This window comes from Chanodichthys erythropterus, chromosome 17, assembly GCF_024489055.1.
Source record: "Chanodichthys erythropterus isolate Z2021 chromosome 17, ASM2448905v1, whole genome shotgun sequence".
In the NCBI taxonomy this organism is placed as follows: Eukaryota; Metazoa; Chordata; class Actinopteri; order Cypriniformes; family Xenocyprididae; genus Chanodichthys; species Chanodichthys erythropterus.
Genome location: NC_090237.1, coordinates 17,639,792 through 17,663,421, shown reverse-complemented (window position 1 = coordinate 17,663,421; position 23,630 = coordinate 17,639,792). Strand labels below are relative to the sequence as shown.

The 23,630-nt window shown below is 37.2% G+C and overlaps 1 protein-coding gene across 1 annotated transcript in view; it reads right to left on the bottom strand.

Moving 5' to 3' along the window:
• The window catches only part of sez6b (seizure related 6 homolog b), a 228,114-nt gene that overhangs the window by 40,396 nt on the left and 164,088 nt on the right, over positions 1-23,630 (bottom strand). Inside the window, exon 5 of the mRNA XM_067364937.1 lies at positions 766-951. Coding sequence (XP_067221038.1) covers positions 766-951 — 186 coding nt within the window. The remainder of the gene's footprint in view (positions 1-765; positions 952-23,630) is intronic.

Sequence of the window (23,630 nt, the reverse complement as noted above, 5' to 3'; positions counted from 1 at the left end):
TATCATGTAATATTCATTTTTCTTTTTATTTTGCTCTTGATTAGTTTAACTGTTAAAGTAATAAATGAGAATTAGACATTAGGCTACATATTTAGCATTTCATTAAACCTACAGTAAAGTAAAAAAGAGAAAAGTGCCATAAAATAATCCTCCAAACAGCTGTAAATATCAAACAAAAATATTATATTTGATTCAAAGTGTTAATTTTTTTTTTTTTTATTACTGTTTTATCCTTTTATCACTACATTGGCACAATCATAAGAGATGAACCAGTCTTTCTATCACCAGTCTTTCTATTAGGGGCTCCGTAGAGCACTAGTAATCCAGATTTGGTAATCTGAAAAAGTGTGTATCTGGATCAGGGTGATCCAATCCAATTTTCCTTTGAAAAACCGGCACAAAAATAAGATGGATTACTTGATCCTGGATAGCAAAACATGGGATTGCCAAATCCAGATCATTCTGATCCAGATTAAACTTTTTGAACAACTGGCCCCAGGAAGTATCCTTGGTATCCTTGTGCAGACATTTTTCAGGAATCCAGGAATTAGGAGTTTTTCATGACAACAATTGGATATACAATAATACTAAAATGTATTCAATTAATGACTACATAAATGTATTCATTTATATAAAATAAAGAATAAAATTAAATAAAAAAGGATGAGTTGATTTTTTTATTTAATGTGGTAACCACAAATGTGACTGAACCTGGAACCTTCCTTGAAAAAACAAACTAAATTCATCATTATATTTTGGACTCACCAAGACAGCGTGGCACTTTGCCGGTCCAGTAGGGTGTGGTGGCATTGCGGCACGTCAGGGTGGAGGGACCCTGGAGTTGATATCCATTGAAGCAGTAGAAATAGGCCTCTCCCCCTGCATGGAGGCTTGTGACGGACACATCCCCATACGCTGGTCTATCAGGGAAGTTGCAACTCAAGACAAATGCTGTAATGGAGAGAAAAAGAATAAATGATTAGGCACACAATTAAAACTGCAGCACGCCAGACCACACTTATTTAAACTTACGTCTGAAGCAGCTCTGAAACTATCATTAGACTGAGACTAAGGTCTGTGGGGAGTTTGAATATTGCATTACGGCGACTCCCACTTATTTCAAGAAGACTTATTATCTTAACAAACTCCATCTGTCTTTCTTTCTCTCCATTTAATATGGTCTCTGAGGGTCTGTCCCCAATGCATGTCCTCTCTCCACGTCCTCCAGACCGCAGTCAACCTTTTCTGTGTGAAAGGGACATCTAGAAAATGACAAATAAACCCGAACCCCGAACACTGTCCGTTTTCCAAGCCAGAATGGGCCTGCTGGGATGCATGGAGACAATCATTAGCTGCCTAAAATGATAGATTAGACTCACATTTGGCCTAATGGTCGCAATAGAGCAAAACCCTCTCTACTGCTAGTGCAAAGAGACTAGTGCAGATTCTTAATCATTTTTAACTGGACACTCTTTCCATTTTGACTTTCAAATGGAGTCTCGCCAACTCTGGTCCACATGGCAGCTTCTTCTGGCCCACTTAGACAGACCATCTGAATGTCTGATGACATACTGTATAGAATGACCAATGACAACTAGATAAAAAAGTTTGTCGAGACAAACTTTAAGTTGGCTTAAAAAAGCCGGTCCAGAAAGTTTGAAGCAGTTTTAAAAGTTTTCAGTTTGAAAGTTTCAGTTTTAGTTTAGTAATTTTGATAGAGTACTAGGGTGCTCTGTGTGGTTGCTAAGATGTTGCTATGTGGTTGCTAGGGTACTTGGGGTGGTTGCTAGGATGTTGCTATGTGGTTGCTAGGATACTCAGGATCGTTGCTAAGGTATTCTGGGTGGTTGCTATGGTGTTGCTACGCGGTTGCTAGGGTGCTGCAATGCGATTGCTAAGGTACTCGGGGTGGTCGCTAGGGTGTTGTTATGCGGTTGCTAAGGTACGCAGGGTGGTCGCTATGGTATTGCTATGTGGTTGCTAGGGTACTCAGGGTGGTCACTAGGGTACTCGGGTGGTCGCTATGGCTTTGCTATGCGGTTGCTAGGGTACTCGGGGTGGTTGATAGGGTGTTGCTAGATTTAGTTTGATAGATTTAGTTTGATAGATAAATAGATTTAGTTTGATAGGTTAGATGAGTTCATGAGTTTCAATGAGTTTCAATGGATTAGAAATAGAACATAGAATGGCACTTGAGTCTAATTGAGTTTTTGAGTCTAATGGGCTTCCGTAGTTTAAATTTGAATTTTGACAATTGGAGTTTGAACAGTCTTGGCTCATTTGAACATTCCGTCAATGAAAGTCAATGGGATTTTTCAGAGCTTCAACAGTCTTTTTTAGGAAAACCATAAGTCCAATCAGTTAGAAAAGATATAGCACACTAAGTCAGAACAGTCTTAAGATCTGACCCGAGTTTGGAGTATGTAGAGTTAAAGCTCTAGGAGGAGTTAGAGTTGGAAATTTTAGTTTCAGAAGAAAATAGAATAACAGTAAGTTGGCTTTTTCAAGCCAACTTAATTAAATGAGGTTTCATGTGGATTCTATCTACCATTTAAGAGCAGGTTTGAAATAAGTGATGCCCCAATACCATTAAATGTATTTAAATAATCTTAGTTACTGGTTTGGTTTAAATAAAACTTCCTGAAATGGCCATAAGCTTTGGTCTTCTGGATAGGGCTATGAAATGAGTCTTTATTGACCATTGTTGTCATGATCCCGGCCTGCGTTTCTTTAGTCCTGTGTGTTCTTTTATGTTCTTTACCATGTGTAGTCCTCTGTAGTGTAGTCCTTTTGTTGATTGGTTCCCCTGTTCAGTAGTTTTGATTGTTCCCAGGTGTGTGTTGTTATTAGGGATGGGCGCTTTTGAAACACTGCTTCATGAAGCTTTGAAACCTTTACTAATCTTTTGTTTTGAATCATTGGTTCGGAGTGCATTTCAAACTGCCAAAGTCATGTGATTTTAGTAAATGAGGCTTCGTTACGTCACAACTGTTTTGAAACGTTTCGAAATTTCAATGGTTGAGATCGCCCCCCAGCGGCGAACCATTGAACAAGTCTCTATGGGTTTTACCTGATCTCTGATCAGTTTTATACATTTGTAGACGTTTTAATGAGGTATTTGTATAATTAAAAGGAATAATACTTTTTAATAGTCTCTGTTTAGCTGACTCATCCATAGAACAAATAAAATAAGCCCTGAAAATTGATAAAAGAATACATATTATACAGACACTTATAAAACGGTTTATTCCTGTCCTTGATTCTGATTGGTCAATAGCTGTGTTTTATTCATGATAAAACACAGCTATGACTGTTTCACCCAACGGTTCTATCAACCACTCTTAGCAACGTGTTCTCAATTGATACTGTCCATTGAAGCTTACGTAGCAGAGTATTGTGAGAAAGAGATTGTGTGAGCGAGTTTATTACCTGCATTCAGATTTAGCATTTTCCTTCAGGTCAGGCCTATGTCCATAAAAAAAATCTGTTTAAATGTCTGATGTATTATCCTGTCCTTTTAACAGTTAAGGGGTTTTCCTGTGACTGACAGCGCTAGTCAAAGCATTTGTCAGTTGCGTCTTGTTCCGTGTTCACAACAATTCAGTCTTTTCAATGTAAAAGTCTTTGCTACTGACTGACACACTCATAAAGAAAGTCTTTGCCGCCATCTAATGGCGTAATAATGTAACTTCTGTTGCTGTTCACGGTCAGGGACTATATTTTCCGGAGGAAGGAATGCTTTAGTGAAAGTTTACTTCATGAAAGTTGCATTGATACATATTTTTGGCTTTAATATTTGTATTGTGTGGTAACTGTTTTATAAAAGCAATAAGGTACTCAAGGCTAGTGCTGTATCGTGAATAAGTTGCAACCCCTTCAGCCGTGACTTATTTACAATACAGCACAGCTTCTTGTAACTTATTGCTTACTTAATATTAAATGGTATTAGATGATTAGTTAATCGTATCTGATAGATTATACTTTCAATAAAACATTTGCAATGGGTAAAATGTAAAAGGTTGTTTTATGCATGTATGGCCTGAGTTTTTGTTGCATTTACACAGTTTTGACCAGCAGGCATCACCTCGCGTGTGGTGTTTCGAATGCTTCAAAACAGTGAATCATTTTGAGAAGCAATTGGAAAATCAGTAAAACTAGGGAGCAGGACTGAGCCTACCAACATAACATCCACCAAAGAAAAAGACCAGACAATAGACACAGGAACACAAGGGCTTATATACACACAGGCTAATAGACGAACAAGACACACCTGGGGACAATCAGGGAACTAATCAAACAAGAAAACTACAAAAGGACTACAAAAATGGCACACAGGACAGGAAACAGGTACAGAACCAAAGAACTAAAAGGCCACATAAAAATACAAGAAACACAAAACCAGGGAATACACAACAATTGTCTTGCCCTGATCTTAAGTACTAAACCAGACTGTCAATACTTTCTCAAGCAATGTCCACAAAAGCCTTTTCACCATTTATCACTGCTGCCTTGCAAGTCCTTTCACCCTTTCAAAATGCCTGAAGAAGATCTTGGACCGAAGTGCTACTATTTTATAAACATTTGCAAGCTACAACAGTGCAGGAATTTTTCCATTTTACCTTCTACCTATGAAAATCAACAGGCCCTGACAAAGTGAATACTAAAAGGCATAAAAGACAGATTTTTCTTTGAAAGGAAAGAAGTCAAAATTCAAGGCCAGAGTGAATTCAATTGCAAGTCATGTACAAAACCATGTCTGCATATGAAGGAGGCTTTGATAAACAAGTGACCATTTTTTCCTTCATCACAAAAGCTTGCACAGCCTCCGCAGGAGGCCCCGTGAGGCGGTAAATCCAGGTTAGACCGCAAGTGCCCATCGAGCTAAGAACTGCTTTTCCAACACCAATTTTTTCGTCTCCTCCTCCCCAGCCTCCTCTGAGAATGTTTTTGCAATTTATGACAGAAATTTCAGGGCTCATTTCTCCCTGTCTCGATGTGGCTGCAGCAGCCATATTGTTAGCTGTTGAAATTCAGATCAGTGTGTGGGTGTTGATTTTGTCACCAATGACAAGACTGAGCCTGAGGCCAAAAAATTTGCACAGGGGTGATAAATTATTACCTTTGACCTGTCTTGGATCCATGTCATATCTCCTCTCAGCTTCTTTAGCTGACTGCAACAGGCCTAGCACAAATCTTTTCCAGCACTAAGCAGGAGAATTAATTAATAATGAACTGTGCCAACCATTAGCACATTTATTTGCATGCACTGCAACTGTAGGTAAATTAGATAAATAATAGTTAAATAATTAACTTATTAGGTTTATCATTAATAATAAAAATACAGATATAAAATAAAATATAAATAACATATTTAATTAATAAAAAATGAATGTAATTTAAATCTGCATAAATCATGCAAATTAGGTATATAACTTTGCAAATAGCCAAAAAACAAAAAACAAAAAAAACTGCTGAACAATTTTCATGGCAGTGTGCAGTTGTGGAGGATTCAGCAGACTACCAAGATCTGGTACCAGTTGAATAAAGCACAATATATAATAAGCTTAATTTACATACAAATGGGTTATTTTATGCAAAGAAATTAATAATTATTTTATTTAAATACATAGTGCTATTTTATTGCATATAGCACCTGGATGGTGGGAGGTTAGTCAATAAAACAGATTTTGCAATGCAATACAGCAAAGTGAATTCTTGCCAAAGTCTTCAGAGATGACTTGACATTTGTCTGCACACAGCAAGCAAAGAGATCTCATAGGGCTAGTCGCTAACAGCTAGCATGAGGTCTTCAATTACACCAAGGTCCTGTAAATAACAGGTAAAAATGTCAAGTTGTATTACACATGATCGAGATGCTATCCTATCCCAAAGGAAATGTTATCTCACATTAGAGGCAATAGAAGCTGCTACGAGGAGTCTTCTCTAAAATATTACAGCAATTTTTCAGGTGTCAGGCATTAATTAAAACGTGCTGTACAATGCCCTGTAGTATTGCTTTCATAGCTCAGATTATCTGTATCTGTTCCTGAACCAACAGCAAAAGTGAATTGCTGCCGTATTTCAAGTGAGAATCACTCTCGTTCTGGTCTCTGATCCTATGGTGGTGTTTAGAGAGGTAGAGGGCCCTGTCAAACAGAATTAATGTTTTTGTTTAAGTTTTTTTCCCCTCTGCTGGCTCAGGTTGGATTCTGTGTCTAAGAAAGCCACAGTTTGATAAATCACTGCAATTCTTTTCCCTCACTGAACAGAGAGAAGCTGCGTAATGGGGTGGTGCACCTTAGCAACGATATAGGAGCCAGTAAGCGAGTGTTGTACAGAACTGACATCCACACCTCGGAAGAGCATTTTTTGTGCCCCACGTGATGCTGAAATTCTGAGGTACATACATTAAAAAAATCTGACACCAAGCAGAAAACTAGTTCATTTTGCAAACCGTGTCACAGGTGAGCACTCGCAGTCTACACAGCTTTGTTGATTGTAATGGCATTTAGTTTTGATTTATGTTGTTGCTCCACATGTTTACAGCCGGGGACACACTTAACGACTAGCTAAAACATTCTAAGAATGAGCTCAACTGAAGCAAATTTAAATACTTACATATTGTATTTAAACGCCTACTGTAAACACCGACTGAACACAACTGGCTCTGACTCGGCGCATTTGGGCAAGATCAGTCGTTAGTATCAAATTACATTTATAATCAGCCTTAAAATAGTTAAGTGTGTCCCTGGCTTAAGGTGTGACCCCTTCACAACTGTACATTGTTTACATTTGCAAGAAATTTGGGGAAATTAATAGAGAATTCAACTGATGTGTGATTATATAACAAATAGCAATACTTCCTAGCAGCAAGAGTTAGTCTAAACAACAAAAACATAAGCATAGACTAGATCAGTGATCTTCACTATTTTTTTCATGAGAGCCACTGATAGGACAGTCAATATGAGAGCCACTTTTACCGCAAAGTATCAAAAGTTACATCCGGTACATGAAAAAATATTATACTAATTTATAGTAAATACTATAGTGTTTTTGAACCATACTATAGTAAATTATAGTATACTCTGTATATAGTATTTACAACACTTTGTTAATGAATGCTACTGCATACTGTAGTATTAACTATCGTGAACCGATAAACTGTAATAAATACTGTAGTATACTTTAGTTTTCTACTAGTGCAATTTTGTATAATATTACCCTACAACTGTAGAAAACGATTGGGTAAAGTAATTTGTTTTATATTATTATAGTTGTTATATTACCACAACAATTATATTATTACAACAAATAAATTAATTCAAGAACTTTACTATACTATGGTTCAAAAACACTATAGTTTTTACAGTAAATTACTATAGTATGTTTTCATGTGTTAGCAGCCGGTCTCTCGGATGGTGTGTGGAGCCCTCCCTAGCTCTACAGCGCCCCACAAATGAGATGGTCTTCACTACAGAACACAAGATCCAGGGGGTGGGATCAAACTCCTCCCACTTCACATAGCCCTAAACCTACCCATCTCCACCCCTGGATCTAGATCCAACTCCTCCCACTTTACATAGCCCTGAACCTACCCATCTCTGCCCCCTGGATCTAAACCTACCCATCTCCACCCCCAGGAACTGGATCCAACTCCTCCCACTTTACATATCCCTTAACATACCCGACTCCGCGCCCTGGATCTTGAGTGTTCTGCAGTGAGGGGCTACTGCCACAAATTTCCAACGTAAATCTGTGGTGAAAAATGGAACTGCAGCGTGTCTCATAGAGAGCCCCAAAATGAGCCCCACTCATTTTCATGTTAGGTCATATCACAGTATTTTTTTCTGCCATGCGAGTCACAAATTAAAGCTTGCCGAGCCGCAGGAGGCTCGCGAGGCGTGCAATGACTAACACTGTGCTGGATTAATCCCTTCTCCTGAGTTTGGAGAATGAAGTTTAAATGGCTTTTAAAATATATTAAATAATATACAATTTAAAAAAATTAACATTTTATTTTTTAAATATAAATATATTTATAAAAAACACTGAATTTTAATTTAATTTTAAAAAATTTATTTAATTAAAAAAACAAAAAAAAAAACAAACAAAAAAAAAACAACATACATCTGACCAGAGCAGTCTGATTCACAAACAAATGACTTATTTAAACCAGTTCTTTGTAAAGAATCAAAAACATACAGTGCCATAAGTAGCCTATGGTCTGATTCAAAAACAAATGGCTCTTTCAAGCCTATTCCTATTAGAATCAAAAACATAGTGCAACCAGTAGCCAATATTCCAATTCACGGCTGTGTTTAAAAATTTATTTTTTAGTAAATTATAAACATGCAGCTCAACCAGTGCAGCACAGTTTCGTAACTACCAACCAAGTTAGAAGGTTCCCTGTATAATTTACAGCACAAGCTGAGGGAGAGTTTCTTTGATATTCAAGCAAAACACACATCATAATCTAAATGAATCAGAACTAAATAAGCCTTGCTTTCTGGCCTGTGATGTTTCAAAAGTTGAGCTGTGGAGGCAATTTAAAAACACCCTAATTCCAGCCCAGTGCTTAGTGTATATTTTAGTATTTGATGAGACAGTTTTGCATCCCCTCTCTCTCTCTTATAGCCTTAAACCAGAGTATCTGAACTCAGAGTAATTATGCCCTGCTCATGATTGCTGCTTTGACTTCCATCTGCTTACACCGGCGCACATGCATAAGAGCTCAGCGCCTGCAGCGGCGGGGGCATGTGGAGAGGGTATCTGCCCCTGATGACTGTCTAATCTCGACACGGAGAGGGGGAGCACTTCTCTCACCGACTCAATGAGCCGGCACGTGGGGGGGCCCTTCACTCCCTCAGCCATCTATTTTATTTATGGTTTATTAGCGCTGTTTCAGCACAGCGGGGCCCGTGCGCCAGCACCGCTGGGTTGTTATAGCATTATTACCCCTCTGCTTCCATTTCAATTAGACTAATACTGAGGGGGCATCGGAGGCTGGCTTTATGTGAAGCCGTCCGGTCGACACTAAATCACATGCTCGCAAGTTGCCTTGTGGCTTCATAGGCCATAAAGACTGAGTGTTGTAATGTGGCCTGAAGATGACTGTGTGGGAACTGGCATGGTGGAGATTAGCTGGCAACTGCTTAGACAGCAACAGATGCAGTGCTAATGTGCTTCATTAGGTGCACTGGAGGAGGGCCCATGGGTGGACGTGGTGTGGATGGGGCAATGTATGTCCGGTCACTATTGCGAACCCCATGGTTTAGTTGGCTGGTTTTACTTAAAGCGATAGTTCACCTAAAAATGAAATCTTTTCATCATGATTTGGTTGTTTTTCTCAAAACAATGAAAGCCAATGGTGATCAAACATTCCTCAAAAGCCAAATGTTTCATATTTGATTCTCATATTTTAACATGATTTTTCTAAAAAATGATAATCAAGTTGCTTGAGTCCAGTAAGTGTTCATCTTGAAATATTACTAACAATATTTCAGTTATTCTTACGTTTACTTTATAAAAATGCACATGTACCATAACATGAAGGGGGACGTTTTTAGAATTTTTAGTATTAAAAGACTTTACTTTCTAAAAAAAGTATAAACTGTCAATCAGACAACAGAAGGAATGTAATAGATTATGTAGTAGATTACAGATTCATTGAGCAAGAATGTAGTTTTTTAGATGTTAATTTAGAAGAAATTTACATATCAGATATGATCTAGTAGTCTTTATAGGGTTAAGGACTTCTATTTACATCAGCATTGATTAAGGAAAGCTATAAAACGTTGTGTGTTTACTAATTGACTAGTCGACTTTAATGCTCCGCCATGACGCTTTAAAGGGTTAGTTCACCCAAAAATGAAAACTATGTCAATTATTACTCACCCTCATGTCGTTCTACACCTGTAAGACCTTCGTTCATCTTCAGAACACAAATTAAGATTTTTTTTGATAAAATCCGATGGCTCAGTGAGGCCTGCATTTCCAGCATTAACACTTCCTTTTCAATGCCCAGAAAGCTAAAAACATATTTAAAACAGTTCATGTGACTACAGTGGTTTAACCTTAATATTATAATGTGACGAGAATACTGTTTGTGCACCAAAAATAACAAAATAGCGACTTTATTCCACAATATTTAGTGATGGATGATTTCAAAACGATGCTTCATGAAGCTTCGAAGCTTTACGAATCATTTGTTTCTAATCAGTGGTTCAGAGCGCCAAAATCACATGATTTCAGTAAACGAGGCTTTGTCACATTGTAAATCTGTCTTTAGTAGCTTTCTCTGCATTTGAAAAAGGGAGTGTTATTGCTGGCGATGCAGGCCTTATTGAGCCATCGGATTTTATAAAAAATAATTTGTGTTTTGAAGATAAACAAAGGTCTTACAGGTGTGGAACGACATGAGGGTGAGTTATGACAAAATTGTATTATTGGGTGAACTAAGCCTTTAAGTTTGACCTTGACTAGTTGCTGATCATGGCCTACAGAGGCCGCAACAGAATAAGAAATCTTTGAAGTCCACATTTACGCTCCGTATCCAATAGTAAATGACAAATAAATGCATTCTCCGAGAGTGCTCCACAAGATATGTTGGATTATACCATCTAGATGCTCTATATTGATCGGGAGAATGCAAGTTTTAAACAGCTTATTGTCAGGTAAGTTAATCGCCGTTCTAAACTAAGGTGTGCTGCTGCATTGTAACGCACACACATACAGATAGTAGCGAGTACATCACGTGTAGATCACACACAGAAACATTCAGTAGAGCAGAAATGTATTGTCAACAGTGTTCTGTGATTTATTAATAAAATAGCTTAGAAACTGAAAAGTTCTAGCATATATTTCTTAACTAAACCCACAGATTCACTATTAGTAGAGAGACACTGCCAGGTAGAATTAGTTCACACACAATCGCTCTCACACTAATGCATTCATATAAATGTAATCTTTACTGTGCTACTTTATCTGTATCTGATTTAGAACAAGCAGAAATCTGTGAGAAATATAATGACCCAATGACAAAAAAACTGTTTTGTAGGAGCAATAGTCTGTGTCATATGCCATAGCTGTGCACAAGGCAACCCGTGTTCGAGTCTCAACTCGAGTTTCAGGCTTGTTCATTAATGATGTCATCAGCGACTAGTCAACTTCGACTTGACTTTAAAAAATCTGAAGTTGTTCAACCCCTAGTGTTTATGTGTTTGATTTACATTATAGCCTACTGTACTGTTAAAGTAGTGATAGGTGAAAGAAGATCACACTGTCAACCACTGAAAGGTGCAAACTTATAGATCTCTTTGCTCTGAATGTTTTACGCGTATAAACATCTCAAACAGATTTCCATCCACACAGACCGTTTGCCCACTGGAACTCTCTGAAGGCACTGAATATGAGTCAGGAACTTGACTTGGCTCATCTCAGGCTTCTAAACAAACATGCTCACCGCCTCTGGCTCAATGTATCTTCAGCTGTAAACACATAAAAGCCCTGAGCATATGCAATGTGCTCATGGAAACTTTCATACATTCTAAGGGCAGGCCAAAGTATGGTAAAAGATGGAGTATGAAGGTTTATTCTCAACCTTGATCAATGCACTCAATGGCAATTAGCAATATAAGGAGGAGGTTGCCTATGGCAACAGAAACAGAGAATCATCACTGTATAAGCATTATATCTACATTTAACTATACAGGACACACTGATTACATATTTTCAATCAAGAAAACCTCAAAAACACAATATAATACGAAAGAAACACTTTTTCTTTAAAACATTAGTTCTTAGGTTCAGAAAAGAACCTTCCTTAGTTTAAAAAAAGAAAAGAAAATCAAATGAGAATAAAGGGATATTTCACCCAAAAATAAATCATCATTTACTCATCCTCAAGTTGTTCCAAACCTGTATAAATTTATTTGTTCTTCTGAACACAAAAGAAGATATTTTGAAGAACGTTTGTAACCAAACAGTTGTAGGGCACCTTTGACTTCCATAGTATTTTTTTTTTTTTATCAATACATCGAAGTCAATGGTGCCCTACAACTGTTTGGTTACCCATATTCTTCAAAATATATTCTTTTGTGTTCGGCAGAAGAAAGAAACTAATACAGGTTTGGCAAAACCTGAGTGTGAGTAAATGATGACAGAATTCTCATTTTTGGGTGAACTATCCCTTTAAGTATTTTCAAATTGTTGAGTATTAGTTTTTTTAAGTATTTAGGGCTGCACCAATTTAAGACTGCACAATTTATCGCGATTAAACCACATGCGATTTGGCAAAGGCTGCAATTTTTTATGCACAGCTTGTCAGAGCTGTACGGCTCTGTGATCAGTAAATGCTTCTCCATCTGAACACCAGAGGGCGCTCTTGTGCAGAAACTCTAATATGCCCTGCCGCAGAAGAAGATAACATGCATCATATCGCTGTAGCAGAAAAAAAGAAGATTGAAATGCTTTGATTGATTAAACATGATAATAAACACAGGCCTACCTTATTCCTATACAGGTGCTGGTCATATAATTAGAATATCATCAAAAAGTTGATTTATTTCACTAATTCCATTCAAAAAGTGATACTTGTATATTATATTCATTCATTACACACATACTGATATATTTCAAATGTTTATTTCTTTTAATTTTGATGATTAAAACTGACAAATAAGGAAAATCTCAAATTCAGTATCTCAGAAAATTAGAATATTGTGAAAAGGTTCAATATTGAAGACACCTGGTGCCACACTCTAATCAGCTAATTAACTCAAAACACCTGCAAAGGCCTTTAAATGGACTCTCACTCTAGTTCTGTAGGCTACACAATCATGGGGAAGACTGCTGACTTGACAGTTGTCCAAAAGACGACCATTGACACACAAGGAGGGCAAGACACAAAAGGTCATTGTGAAGAGGCTGGCTGTTCACAGAGCTCTGTGTCCAAGCACATTAATAGAGAGGCGAAGGGAAGATAAAGATGTGATAGAAAATGTAAAGATGTCACTCTTGGCTGGACTTGAACCCGGGTCTCTGGTATTCTCAGTGTGGTGTGTTCTCCACTGAGATAACTACCAGATAACGGAATCCAAGAGCAGAATAGTAAAGAGTCAAGAGACTTGAGTCTTCCAAAAAATAAAAATAGACTTTACTTGAAAAAACCAAAGCACTAAGTACAAATAAACTAGGAAAGCCGAGCTTCCATAAAACCGAGAAACAAAAATAGACACAAGGGTCAAAAAGGTACAATAAGTCACAAAACTTAACTGGAGATCTGGAAACTGGAGAACATAGGCTCAAGACTGAACATAATGGCAGGGAACAAGCACACTTATAAAGGGCAAGACACAGGTGAAGGGAATCAGGGCTAATGAGGAGAGTCTTGAGTACAATTAAATACACTAGCGCCATCTGCAGGAGTGGAGAGCACTGAGCATGGGTTAAAGTGCCATCTGGAGACCTGGAGGGAGCATGGCATGGAAGCTTAAGGAGGGCTCCCCCTGCAGGCTAAGAGTGGAATAGCAGCCCAGAGATGGGATCTTTACAGAAAAAAGTGTACAAGCAAAAGGGATAAACCCTGGAGAGGATTGTGAAACAAAACCCATTCAAAATTGTTGGGGAGATTCACAAAGAGTGGACTGCAGCTAGAGTCAGTGCTTCAAGAACCACTACGCACAGACATATGCAAGACATGGGTTTCAGCTGTCGCATTCCTTGTGTCAAGCCACTCTTGAACAACAGACAGCGTCAGAAGCGTCTTGCCTGGGCTAAAGACAAAAAGGACTGGACTGGAGTGGTCCAAAGTTATGTTCTCTGATAAAAGTAAATTTTGCATTTCCTTTGGAAATCAGGGTCCCAGAGTCTGGAGGAAGAGAGGAGAGGCACACAATTCATGTTGCTTGAGGTTTAGTGTAAAGTTTCCACAGTCAGTGATGGTTTGGGGTGCCATGTCATCTGCTGGTGTTGGTCCACTGTGTTTTCTGAGGTCCAAGGTCAACGCAGCCGTATACCAGGAAGTTTTAGAGCACTTCATGCTTCCTGCTGCTGACCAACTTTATGGAGATGCAGATTTCATTTTCCAACAGGACTTGGCACCTGCACACAGTGCCAAAGCTACCAGTACCTGGTTTAAGGAACATGGTATCCCTGTTCTTAATTGGCCAGCAAACTCGCCTGACCTTAACCCCATAGAAAATATATGGGGTATTGTGAAGAGGAAGATGCGATATGCCAGACCCAACAATGCAGAAGAGCTGAAGGCCACTATCAGAGCAACCTGGGCTCTCATAACACCTGAGCAGTGCCACAGACTGATCGACTCCATGCCACGCCGCATTGCTGCAGTAATTCAGGCAAAAGGAGCTCCAACTAAGTATTGAGTGCTGTACATGCTCATACTTTTCATGTTCATACTTTTCAGTTTTCTAAAAATCCTTTCTTTGTGCTGGTCTTAAGTAATATTCTAATTTTCTCAGATACTGAATTTGGGATTTTCCTTAGTTGTCAGTTATAATCATCAAAATTAAAAGAAATAAACATTTGAAATATATCAGTCTGTGTGTAATGAATGAATATAATACACAAGTTTCACTTTTTGAATGGAATTAGTTAAATATATCAACTTTTTGATGATATTCCAATTATATGACCAGCACCTGTATGTGTAAGAAGCCAAATAATCTCACAGAAGGAATGCTCAACTTTCGTTATGAAGTGAGTTTAGAGTAAAAACATGTTATTAAATGTTGTCTTTTGTTGGACAAGATGTTAATAAATACTTCTCATGTCTGGAAAGATGTTTGGTACCTGTTGCTTTTTCTAATGTACATTATAAGCGACTTAAACTCGTAGTGCTTTCAGACGGATTAGCATTTGGAGCCATACTTCATTAACAAGCAGCGCATAAAAAAATTATCACAGCCTTTGCGATTTCATAATCGCACTAAGAATAGCGTTTAAGCAATAATTGCATTTAAATTCAATGTTATTTTTCATATTGTGCAAGATCAACTTTAATTCATTTAAAGTATTAAAGTATTAAAGTTAATTCAACAGGTTCTCCTATGACATCAGTCAATAAGACCCTTTTTGGTTCTAACTGCAACCTTTATTTTTAAGAGTGTAATATCAGATTTTATACCTTTGACAACCACGTGTAGATAAAGCTGAGGTGATCTCGGTGAGGTGGTGCCTGCAAGGTGAATATTTGTTTTCTTCAGACTGGACCACATCTGCTGTTTGATAAGGCCACAGTGACCAGCTGTGTGTCAGGCTGCTCTGACAGCATGTCAAGAACTAGTGGAGCTGTTCACATCCATAAATGTCTGGGCTTCCACTCTGCCAGTGCTTGTACAGGTTCACGGTCTACACAACCGCAAAAATTCACTGATAAGCAGAGCTTCATCTCCGATTCTGAGCATGAAATGCCCGTGTGTGTGTGTGTACATATTGTCATCTGGGAAAACATCGAAATGATGCCACTCTTGTGTCATGCAGTTTCTCTAGTACGAGTAGTACAGCAGGGTAGTAGTACACTTACAAAAATGAGTGTGCTATTAATTCTGTTGCATATTACATGAGCTAATAAAAAATACATCCTCTTTCGCTTATTTATGAAGTATGGGCAGGGATTCACAGACTCCAAGCTCATCATGTCTTATTGAGGCTGATTGTGTGTGTGTGGCTAAATCCGAGATGACACAGACGCAAGGGAAATCTCCCTCAATTTAAGACTGGCTTCTACATCGCTTCTTATTAACCTGGACCATGTGGTGGGAGCAAACGGACATCATGAGGCAGATCCCCGAGTGACATACCGGGAACAACACAGGAATCTACTGACATCTTGGGCTTGTTTCACACCACACACACACACACGCACACACAGCAAAAAAACGGCAGCATAACAGCAACGGCATCACATGACAGCTTTTTCTTAATACAGAGAGTGAAATACTGGGTTACGTTGTTTCCATTTATGTCTATATAAATAAAAACACATATACTCTATGCAATGAAAAAAGACTATGAGAATAGGTAATTTGCCTTTATATTATCATTGAACTAAAGCCAAGATAAATTACAATATTATCTGGAAAATTAAATAAAAAATTTTCTATCAAACTATTATAGTACCATTAGATGTACAACGCCTAATAAGGAACATTTTAAATAAAGTTTAATAAAGTTATTTGTATGTTTGCTTTTCATAATAAATATATTTAATAGTGGCTTAAACCTCCAGAAAGCTAAAAAAACCCTCAATAAACGCCTAATTACTGCTTATTAATAGTTAGTAAGGTAGTTGTTAAGTTTAGGTATTAGGTAGGATTGGGTAGGATAAAAGGGTTAGTTCACCCAAAAATGAAAATTATGTCATTAATTACTCACCCTCATGTTGTTCTACACCTGTAAGACCTTCGTTCATCTTCGGAACACAAATGAAGATATTTCTGATAAAATCCGATGGCTCAGTGAGGCCTGCATTGACAGCAATAACACTCCCTTTTTCAATGCTCAGAAAAAAAAAACATATCTAAAACAGTTCATGTGAGTACAGTGGTTCAACCTTAATATTATAAAGCGACGAGAATATTTTTGGGCACAAAAAATAACAAAATAGCAACTTTAGATGGACAATCTAGAGTCTAGATATCTTTTTTGTAAACACGTAATATTAGCACTTACTCTTTATTTATATTTTACTTTTCTTTTTTCTATTTCTATTTTCTTTCTCCACCTATTTTTATTAAAAAACAAAAAGCAAAAAAACAACAACCTTGCCACGAGCACTTTGCTGATGAAACTCTGACTTGATACGGCACTTACATACTGTTGTACTCATGTTGATTTGATTGCTTCTACTATTCTCATTTGTAAGTCGCTTCGTAGAAAAGCGTCTGCTAAATGACTAAATGTAAATATTGTTGAATACAGTCGCTATTTTGTTATTTTTGTCGCACAAAAACTATTCTCGTCGCTTTATAATATTAAGGTAAATATTAACCACTGTACTCACATGAACTGTTTTAAATATGTTTTCAATAGCTTTCGGGGCATTGAAAAAGGAAGTGTTATTGCTGGCGATGCAGGCCTTACTGAGCCATCAGATTTTATCAAAAATATCTTCATTTGTGTTCAGAAGATGAACGAAGGTCTTACAGGTGTAGAACGACATGAGGGTGAGTAATTAATGACATAATTTTCATTTTTGGGTGAACTTACCCTTTAAGAGATGTAGAATATGGGCATGCAGAATAAGGCATTAATAAGTACTAATAAACAGCCAATATCTTAGTAATGGTTGCGATTTATTTTAGTACATGCCCTTACATGTATTTACAGTGTACTAACCTGAGAAATGACTGGGTAATATAAGGTAACTACAGGGGTTTAGGATTAGGGGTAGGTTTAGCTATTATCCGGTTATTGTAATTACTTATATGGGTAACAGGACTGTAAAATAAAGTCCTACCTTAGTAATATGCAAGCTAATAAGTAGAGCTGCACTGATATATCGACCTATAATCGGTATCGGCACATTTTCACACTATCAGCTATCGGTATTGGTGGAGAAATGAAGTATTGGTGCATCTCTAATAAGCAACTAGTTAAAAGTGAGAATTGGACTCTAAACTAAAGTGTTACCAAAACCCCCCACTTTGAAATAATTAAAATTTCCTCAAAATAATATATTTTTGAACACTATTGCTAAAATCTATTTTTTAAACACTACTTTTGCCGAAAGAATAAAGTAACTGTGATTGAGCTCTTGATTTCTAACCAGTCTTTACAAAGCAGAATGAAATAATATAAAATTCAGGAAATTATTAATATTCATAATAATAAATTCTGCTATAAACATATATAATAAAGTCAACATGTTAAGGTCGACAGCCGTAATAAATAAATTTCGTAAAATATTTTTTACGAGACCGCTCTTGAGGCCCCCTGCTGTAACCTGTTAATATGGCCACCACATACTGTAGGCTTTTGCCAGTCAAGAAAAAATACTCTACTGTGAAATCCAAATTTATAAGCCCAAAACATAATGTTTTAAGGATGGTGAGCAATAGTCGTCAGTGGAAAAAACATATCTTTGTGTATAAAGAGCCACACCACCATGCACTCCTTATTTTCCACTACATGAATTTCTGTTCAATTTAAAGGTACAGGGAGATCACAGGTGGCAGCATAAAAAAAGAACAAGAAAAAAACATGCGGCACAGAAGTAGAAAGTAGAGGTTTCATCAGCAAAGAAAAATCTGCCTTGTTCCCATGGAAATAAAAGCAACCCGCACCTATTTTATTTGCATTGACACCTCAAGTGACAAAACACAGAGACAGTAAGAATCTTTGCTTCATTAAACGTACGTCTCACTGTCAGACTCTTTCTTTTATGGAAGTGTTGAAGTATAATTCATGTCATCTAAATGTCTTGCTCTAGCACGCCCCCATAACTCAGTGCCAGCACATATAATTTCATAAAAGCAAACAGACAGTCGGTGGCAGAGTGTGCTTCGTGTTCACGCTGGCATGTTTTTCATACGGCCCTACTAATGATGTGAGGCCATAGAAAGCGGTCAATAAATGACAAAACAATGGTGTGTCACAGCACGGCCGAACGGCTCAGCGGGAAGCACTCATTAACTGGACGAACTGAAGCACAACTTGGAGAGTTCAGGATCCAACGGCCCTGCAAAACATTAAATGACTTCAAATAGTGGCGGCGGGGGAGTATAATAGCCTGTGATTTGATTGAGGTGCTCTTACTGTCATGTGCTAGCACAATGAATCTGCCCTTCTTGCATATGCTCAAGTGCAGTCTTCTGAAGGTACATATATTTCAGACAAATGTCATTCAGACAGAAAAGTGTTATGTTTTTATTTGCACTGAATTATTTTAGTAGATGCTTTTATTCAAAGAGACTCACAAATGCGTGTCCAAAAGGCCGGGACTAGAATTGATCCCTACAGACCTTTATCTCTGAATGTTCAGACTGTTAATCAAGTTCTGACAGGTAGACGCTCTGTGTATGCAAATGACCTCCTTCCTTCATATCGCTAAGATCTTCATTTTTTCACAGCACGGGTAATATCATTTCTCATAATTGCAAAGGGTTCTTTTAATGAACGCTGTTTGATAGTTAATGGGCAGATGAGCAGGTGGTCGGCGCTATCAATCAATTACACGCGCGCACATGCCCCGCCCCGCCCCTTAAACAACCGCAATTTAATTCCATTTGCCGTGGTTAGATTTTACGCTATATCACATCCATTAAATGCAAATGAAAGAGCAGCTGTCTGCTCTGTATTATTGAAAGCAGAGGAAACTTGCACTGCAATTACCTCTTAATAATTATCTGATAATTCATTACCAATAACAACCTAGAAACATATTAATTTAGTTTGGGACAATGGATTTTTTTTAATAGGGCTCCTGCAACTTTATGATTAAGACAATGCCCTTTATTAATTTTTAATTAAAAGGATTTAATGAAATGGGCTCCTCTGCCAAAGTGTTGCCAAAGGTTTATAATAACATCCATTCTGTACAATTTTGCTTTAAAGAGAGAGCTGTTCAAATTATACAGGATTTAATGACTGGAACTACAGTGCAGAATCCCTCAGAAATGGGGATAAAAATATACCAATAACTGACGAAACGGTGTTAATCTTAATATTATTGATGAAAAAGTTTTCTTCAACAATAGCAAAGACAATACAAGACATGTAGCTGTGTAATCTGTAGCTATATAGATGATAATTAAATGATTTTAATTAAACCATACTGTTTTAATTAAAATAAAAAAAAATAACACCACAAGATATTAACAATGCAATAACAAAGTTTTTGAAGAAGAAAACTCTACAATGAATATAATCCAAATAATCCAATCATAGTCAGTAATGTCAGGGATTGACCCACCCGAGATGATTAATTTTGGACGAGTTAATTAACTCATCAAAACAAAAAACAAATTATGTAAGACATAAAACAGATTTATACACTACTGTACAAAAGTTACTTTTAAAAGAAGTCTCTTATGTTCACCAAGGCTGTATTTATTTGATCAAAAATACAGTAAAAACAGTAATATTATGAAATATTATTACAATTTATAATAGCTGTTTTCTATTTTAATATATTTTAACATGTAATTTATTCCTGTGATGGCAAAGCTGAATTTTCAGCATCATTACTCCAGTCTCCAATGTCACATGATCCTTCAGAAATCATTCTAATATGCCGATTTTCTGCTCCAGAAACATTTCTTATTATTATCATCAATGCTGGGAACAATTGTGCTGCTTAATTTTTGTGGAACTGTGATACATTTTTAGGATTCTTTGATGAATAGAAAGTTTAAAAGAACAGCATTTATTTGAAATAGAAATATTTTGCAACATTATAAATGCCTTTACTTCAACTTTTGATCAATGTGTCCTTCTTGAATAAAAGTATTATTTCTTTCAAAAAAATCTTACTAACCCGATCTTTTGAACAGTACTGTACACAACATAAAAGTATAATATAAATTATACAAAATTATGTATAAAATGTTTAATATTTGCCTTATTTTGCCAACTAAAATGTCATTTATCAATTCAATTTAGATGCCCGTTTATAATTATTAATAATTATGATTTATGATTAAATTATGCCAAAAGGAAAGAAATCTACCAAGCAGAAACTTTCTAGCTGGGATATGAATGTATTTATAAATCCACGTGTGAATATATAAGAAATGAGCAAAGAGTGAAATGAAAAATACATGAGAATGTACAACACGGCAGACAGCAACAAACATGAACGCAAGTGTATACTCACATATTTAATTTTATTCTGGCGTCAATAAAGTAGTATCGTATCATATCTTAAAACAAAAAATTGTCTGAAAATAAACATTGTTGAGCAAATATGCATTTGCTCATTCTATGACATCCATATACCAGTAGGCTAATTTTAGGCTGCTCACTATATAGTAGTGTACACGGTACATGTATTCGTCCTGAACAGTACGGTACGGACGCCACGGTCCGGTTCATGCAGTTAGATGACCAATACAGTCAGTCACAGGTAATCAACACTCCAACCCAGAAGGGGGCGCGCGCAGTAATGCAACGCTGTTTGCTTACCACAACACCAAGAAAAAAGCACAGAAGAGGAGCAGACGATCTAGATATGTGTAATCTCTCAACCCGTGTTTCAAACACAGAAAGAGTGTCCACAGCATATTAGTTCACTATAGGGGAGCATTTCACTAAATATATGCATTATATTAGCTTACATAATAATTATATTTACTTAACCTGCTAATAATGTCTTAATTATTTAATATATGTTTAAATAAATTTGTCATGAAAACAAGTTATGACAGTAACTGTGTAAATGATTATATTTGAAAAATGAATTGGAGTAATAATTGTATAATCAGATTTAGAAGTCAATGCAAAACCTGCCTTGTGTACAATTTACATGTTTTTTTGTTGTTTTGAGTGTTGATTATTGTATCTAAAAATAAATAGCATCTGAATTTAATAGTTTGGGCTCTGTTGTTAATTGTAACCTTTAATATTATAGTAATGTGCAAGAAAGGGCTCCCTGTATGTAGTTTACAGCTTCAGCTGAAATAAAAAAAATGATCCTTATGAAAATGTTATTTATAATTGAATTAACTTAAAGAGAGAGACATAATTTGTTCAATAAACCATTGTTTAATAAAAAAGAAGAAGAAAAAAGAAGCAATTTTATGTTTAGTTTTCTCCCCCCAAACCCATTCCGAACCGTAACTTCAATACTGAGTAACATACCGAACCATCATGTTTGTGTACCGTTACACCCCTAATATATAGCTCACAATACAATTTTACAACCTTAAAAGGGAGCACATGTTCTCCGAAGGAAGAGGAAGTCTCCAGTGACAAGCGCCATTTTGTCCGGAGGGGGAGTGCGCTCCTCATTATAAGTTGTACTTTCTTACAGCGCTACATTGACAGTGTGTCTGCAGAGTGTTGTTGAATCTGCGACACGAGTCCACGGACTCTGTCCTGAGAGATTTATGAAGGATTCTGGGGGCCGCATGTGTCACACGGTGAGGCAGGGAGCCTGGAGACACTCCCAGACATCTTGACAGCATCCCAGCACCCCTTTCTCTCTCTCTGACAGGCCATCAGAGCACTCATGTGTTTTCAGTAAAACCCAGAGCAGCCACATCCCCCTGACTCCAATAACACAGCCTCCCTTTCGCTGTCAGTCTGCTCACAATACACTGATAGATTATCTACACATTGGCCTCCGCACAGAGTGATGTGAATGCATCTCTCTCAGTATGTAGGCAACAAAATTGAACAGATTTTTTCTGCTCCATTGTATTTGGGATGAGGATAGACTACAAAAGGCAGCCTTTTCATACAATAAGTAAACAACTGTGGCAGTATGATTGTTTTGTAAATAACGGCGCACCGTAATATTTGAAATCCAATGGATTATTTCAAGCTGCGGATCAATTCGTACAAAAGTGTTTCAGAGAGGCAATTACACAGAATGAAAAGTGAACTTTCGAGCTGTACATGTGCTCATTGAGATAGGATTCACATATTAAACTGGATGTCAAACTTCATTCACAGCCGAACGGAAAGGAATCTGCCGAGCAGAGACTTTCTAACTGGAACACGAACGTATTTAAAAATCCATGCGTGAATATGTAAGAAATGAGCGAAGACTGAAATGAAAAATGCATGAGAATGCACAACGCGGCGGACAGGAGCAAACATGAACGCATATGTATGCTCGCATCCGCGGGCACACGAGAAACCATGAAAAGTCTTGATGTTTTCTCCCACCCACTGACATCACGCTCCATTGTTAAACCATCTGCACTGACATGCACCCTGTGTCACAGCCAATCATTAATGTAATTACTGGGGTTTTGCATCATTACTGTTATTCACAGTTGTGAAGTAGGAGGGGACAGCTTTTAGTGCAAGAAGGAAACAATAGCAGCCGTAACCCAGACAACCTCAGGAGCCACACTGCTTTTAAATCTGCCTCTCAATTACTATTTTTCTGCACTTCACAGAGTGACAGGCACATTATGTGAGAGCGAAATCATTCAAAATAGGTCACTGTTAGGGTAGTGAGTATGTTTGAGCAAATAAAAAAACAAAAAAACTGATCAATAAAAAACAGAAAGACTATATTTACAAGTAGATTTTCTGAAGAAAATATAAGTGGTGCTTATTAGCATATGCTGCACTGAAAGGTTGCTTACCGGTCCAAAGGGCTACTTCATGTGTCTTGACCAATCAGATTCTGGTCAAATTGGATATGCACACATTTGTCCACATATGTACAGAACAGAAATAAAGCTGATCTACTATTACATTATTACAAAATTGGTTCAGTCACTCCGTATGTACTTTAAATAAGGTTTAAATGGTGTAATATTTATGAATTTTAATATGTACTTGCCCATTTCATTTTGTCTGCTGTGCTCTTGCCAAGAGAGCCTGCCCACACTCTCTTCTGATTGGCTGTGGTTTTTGATTGATTTTATCGCTTCTCATTGTTGCATTGCGTCTAGTGTGGACAGTCAAATTGCTTGTCACTGGAATCTCGCATC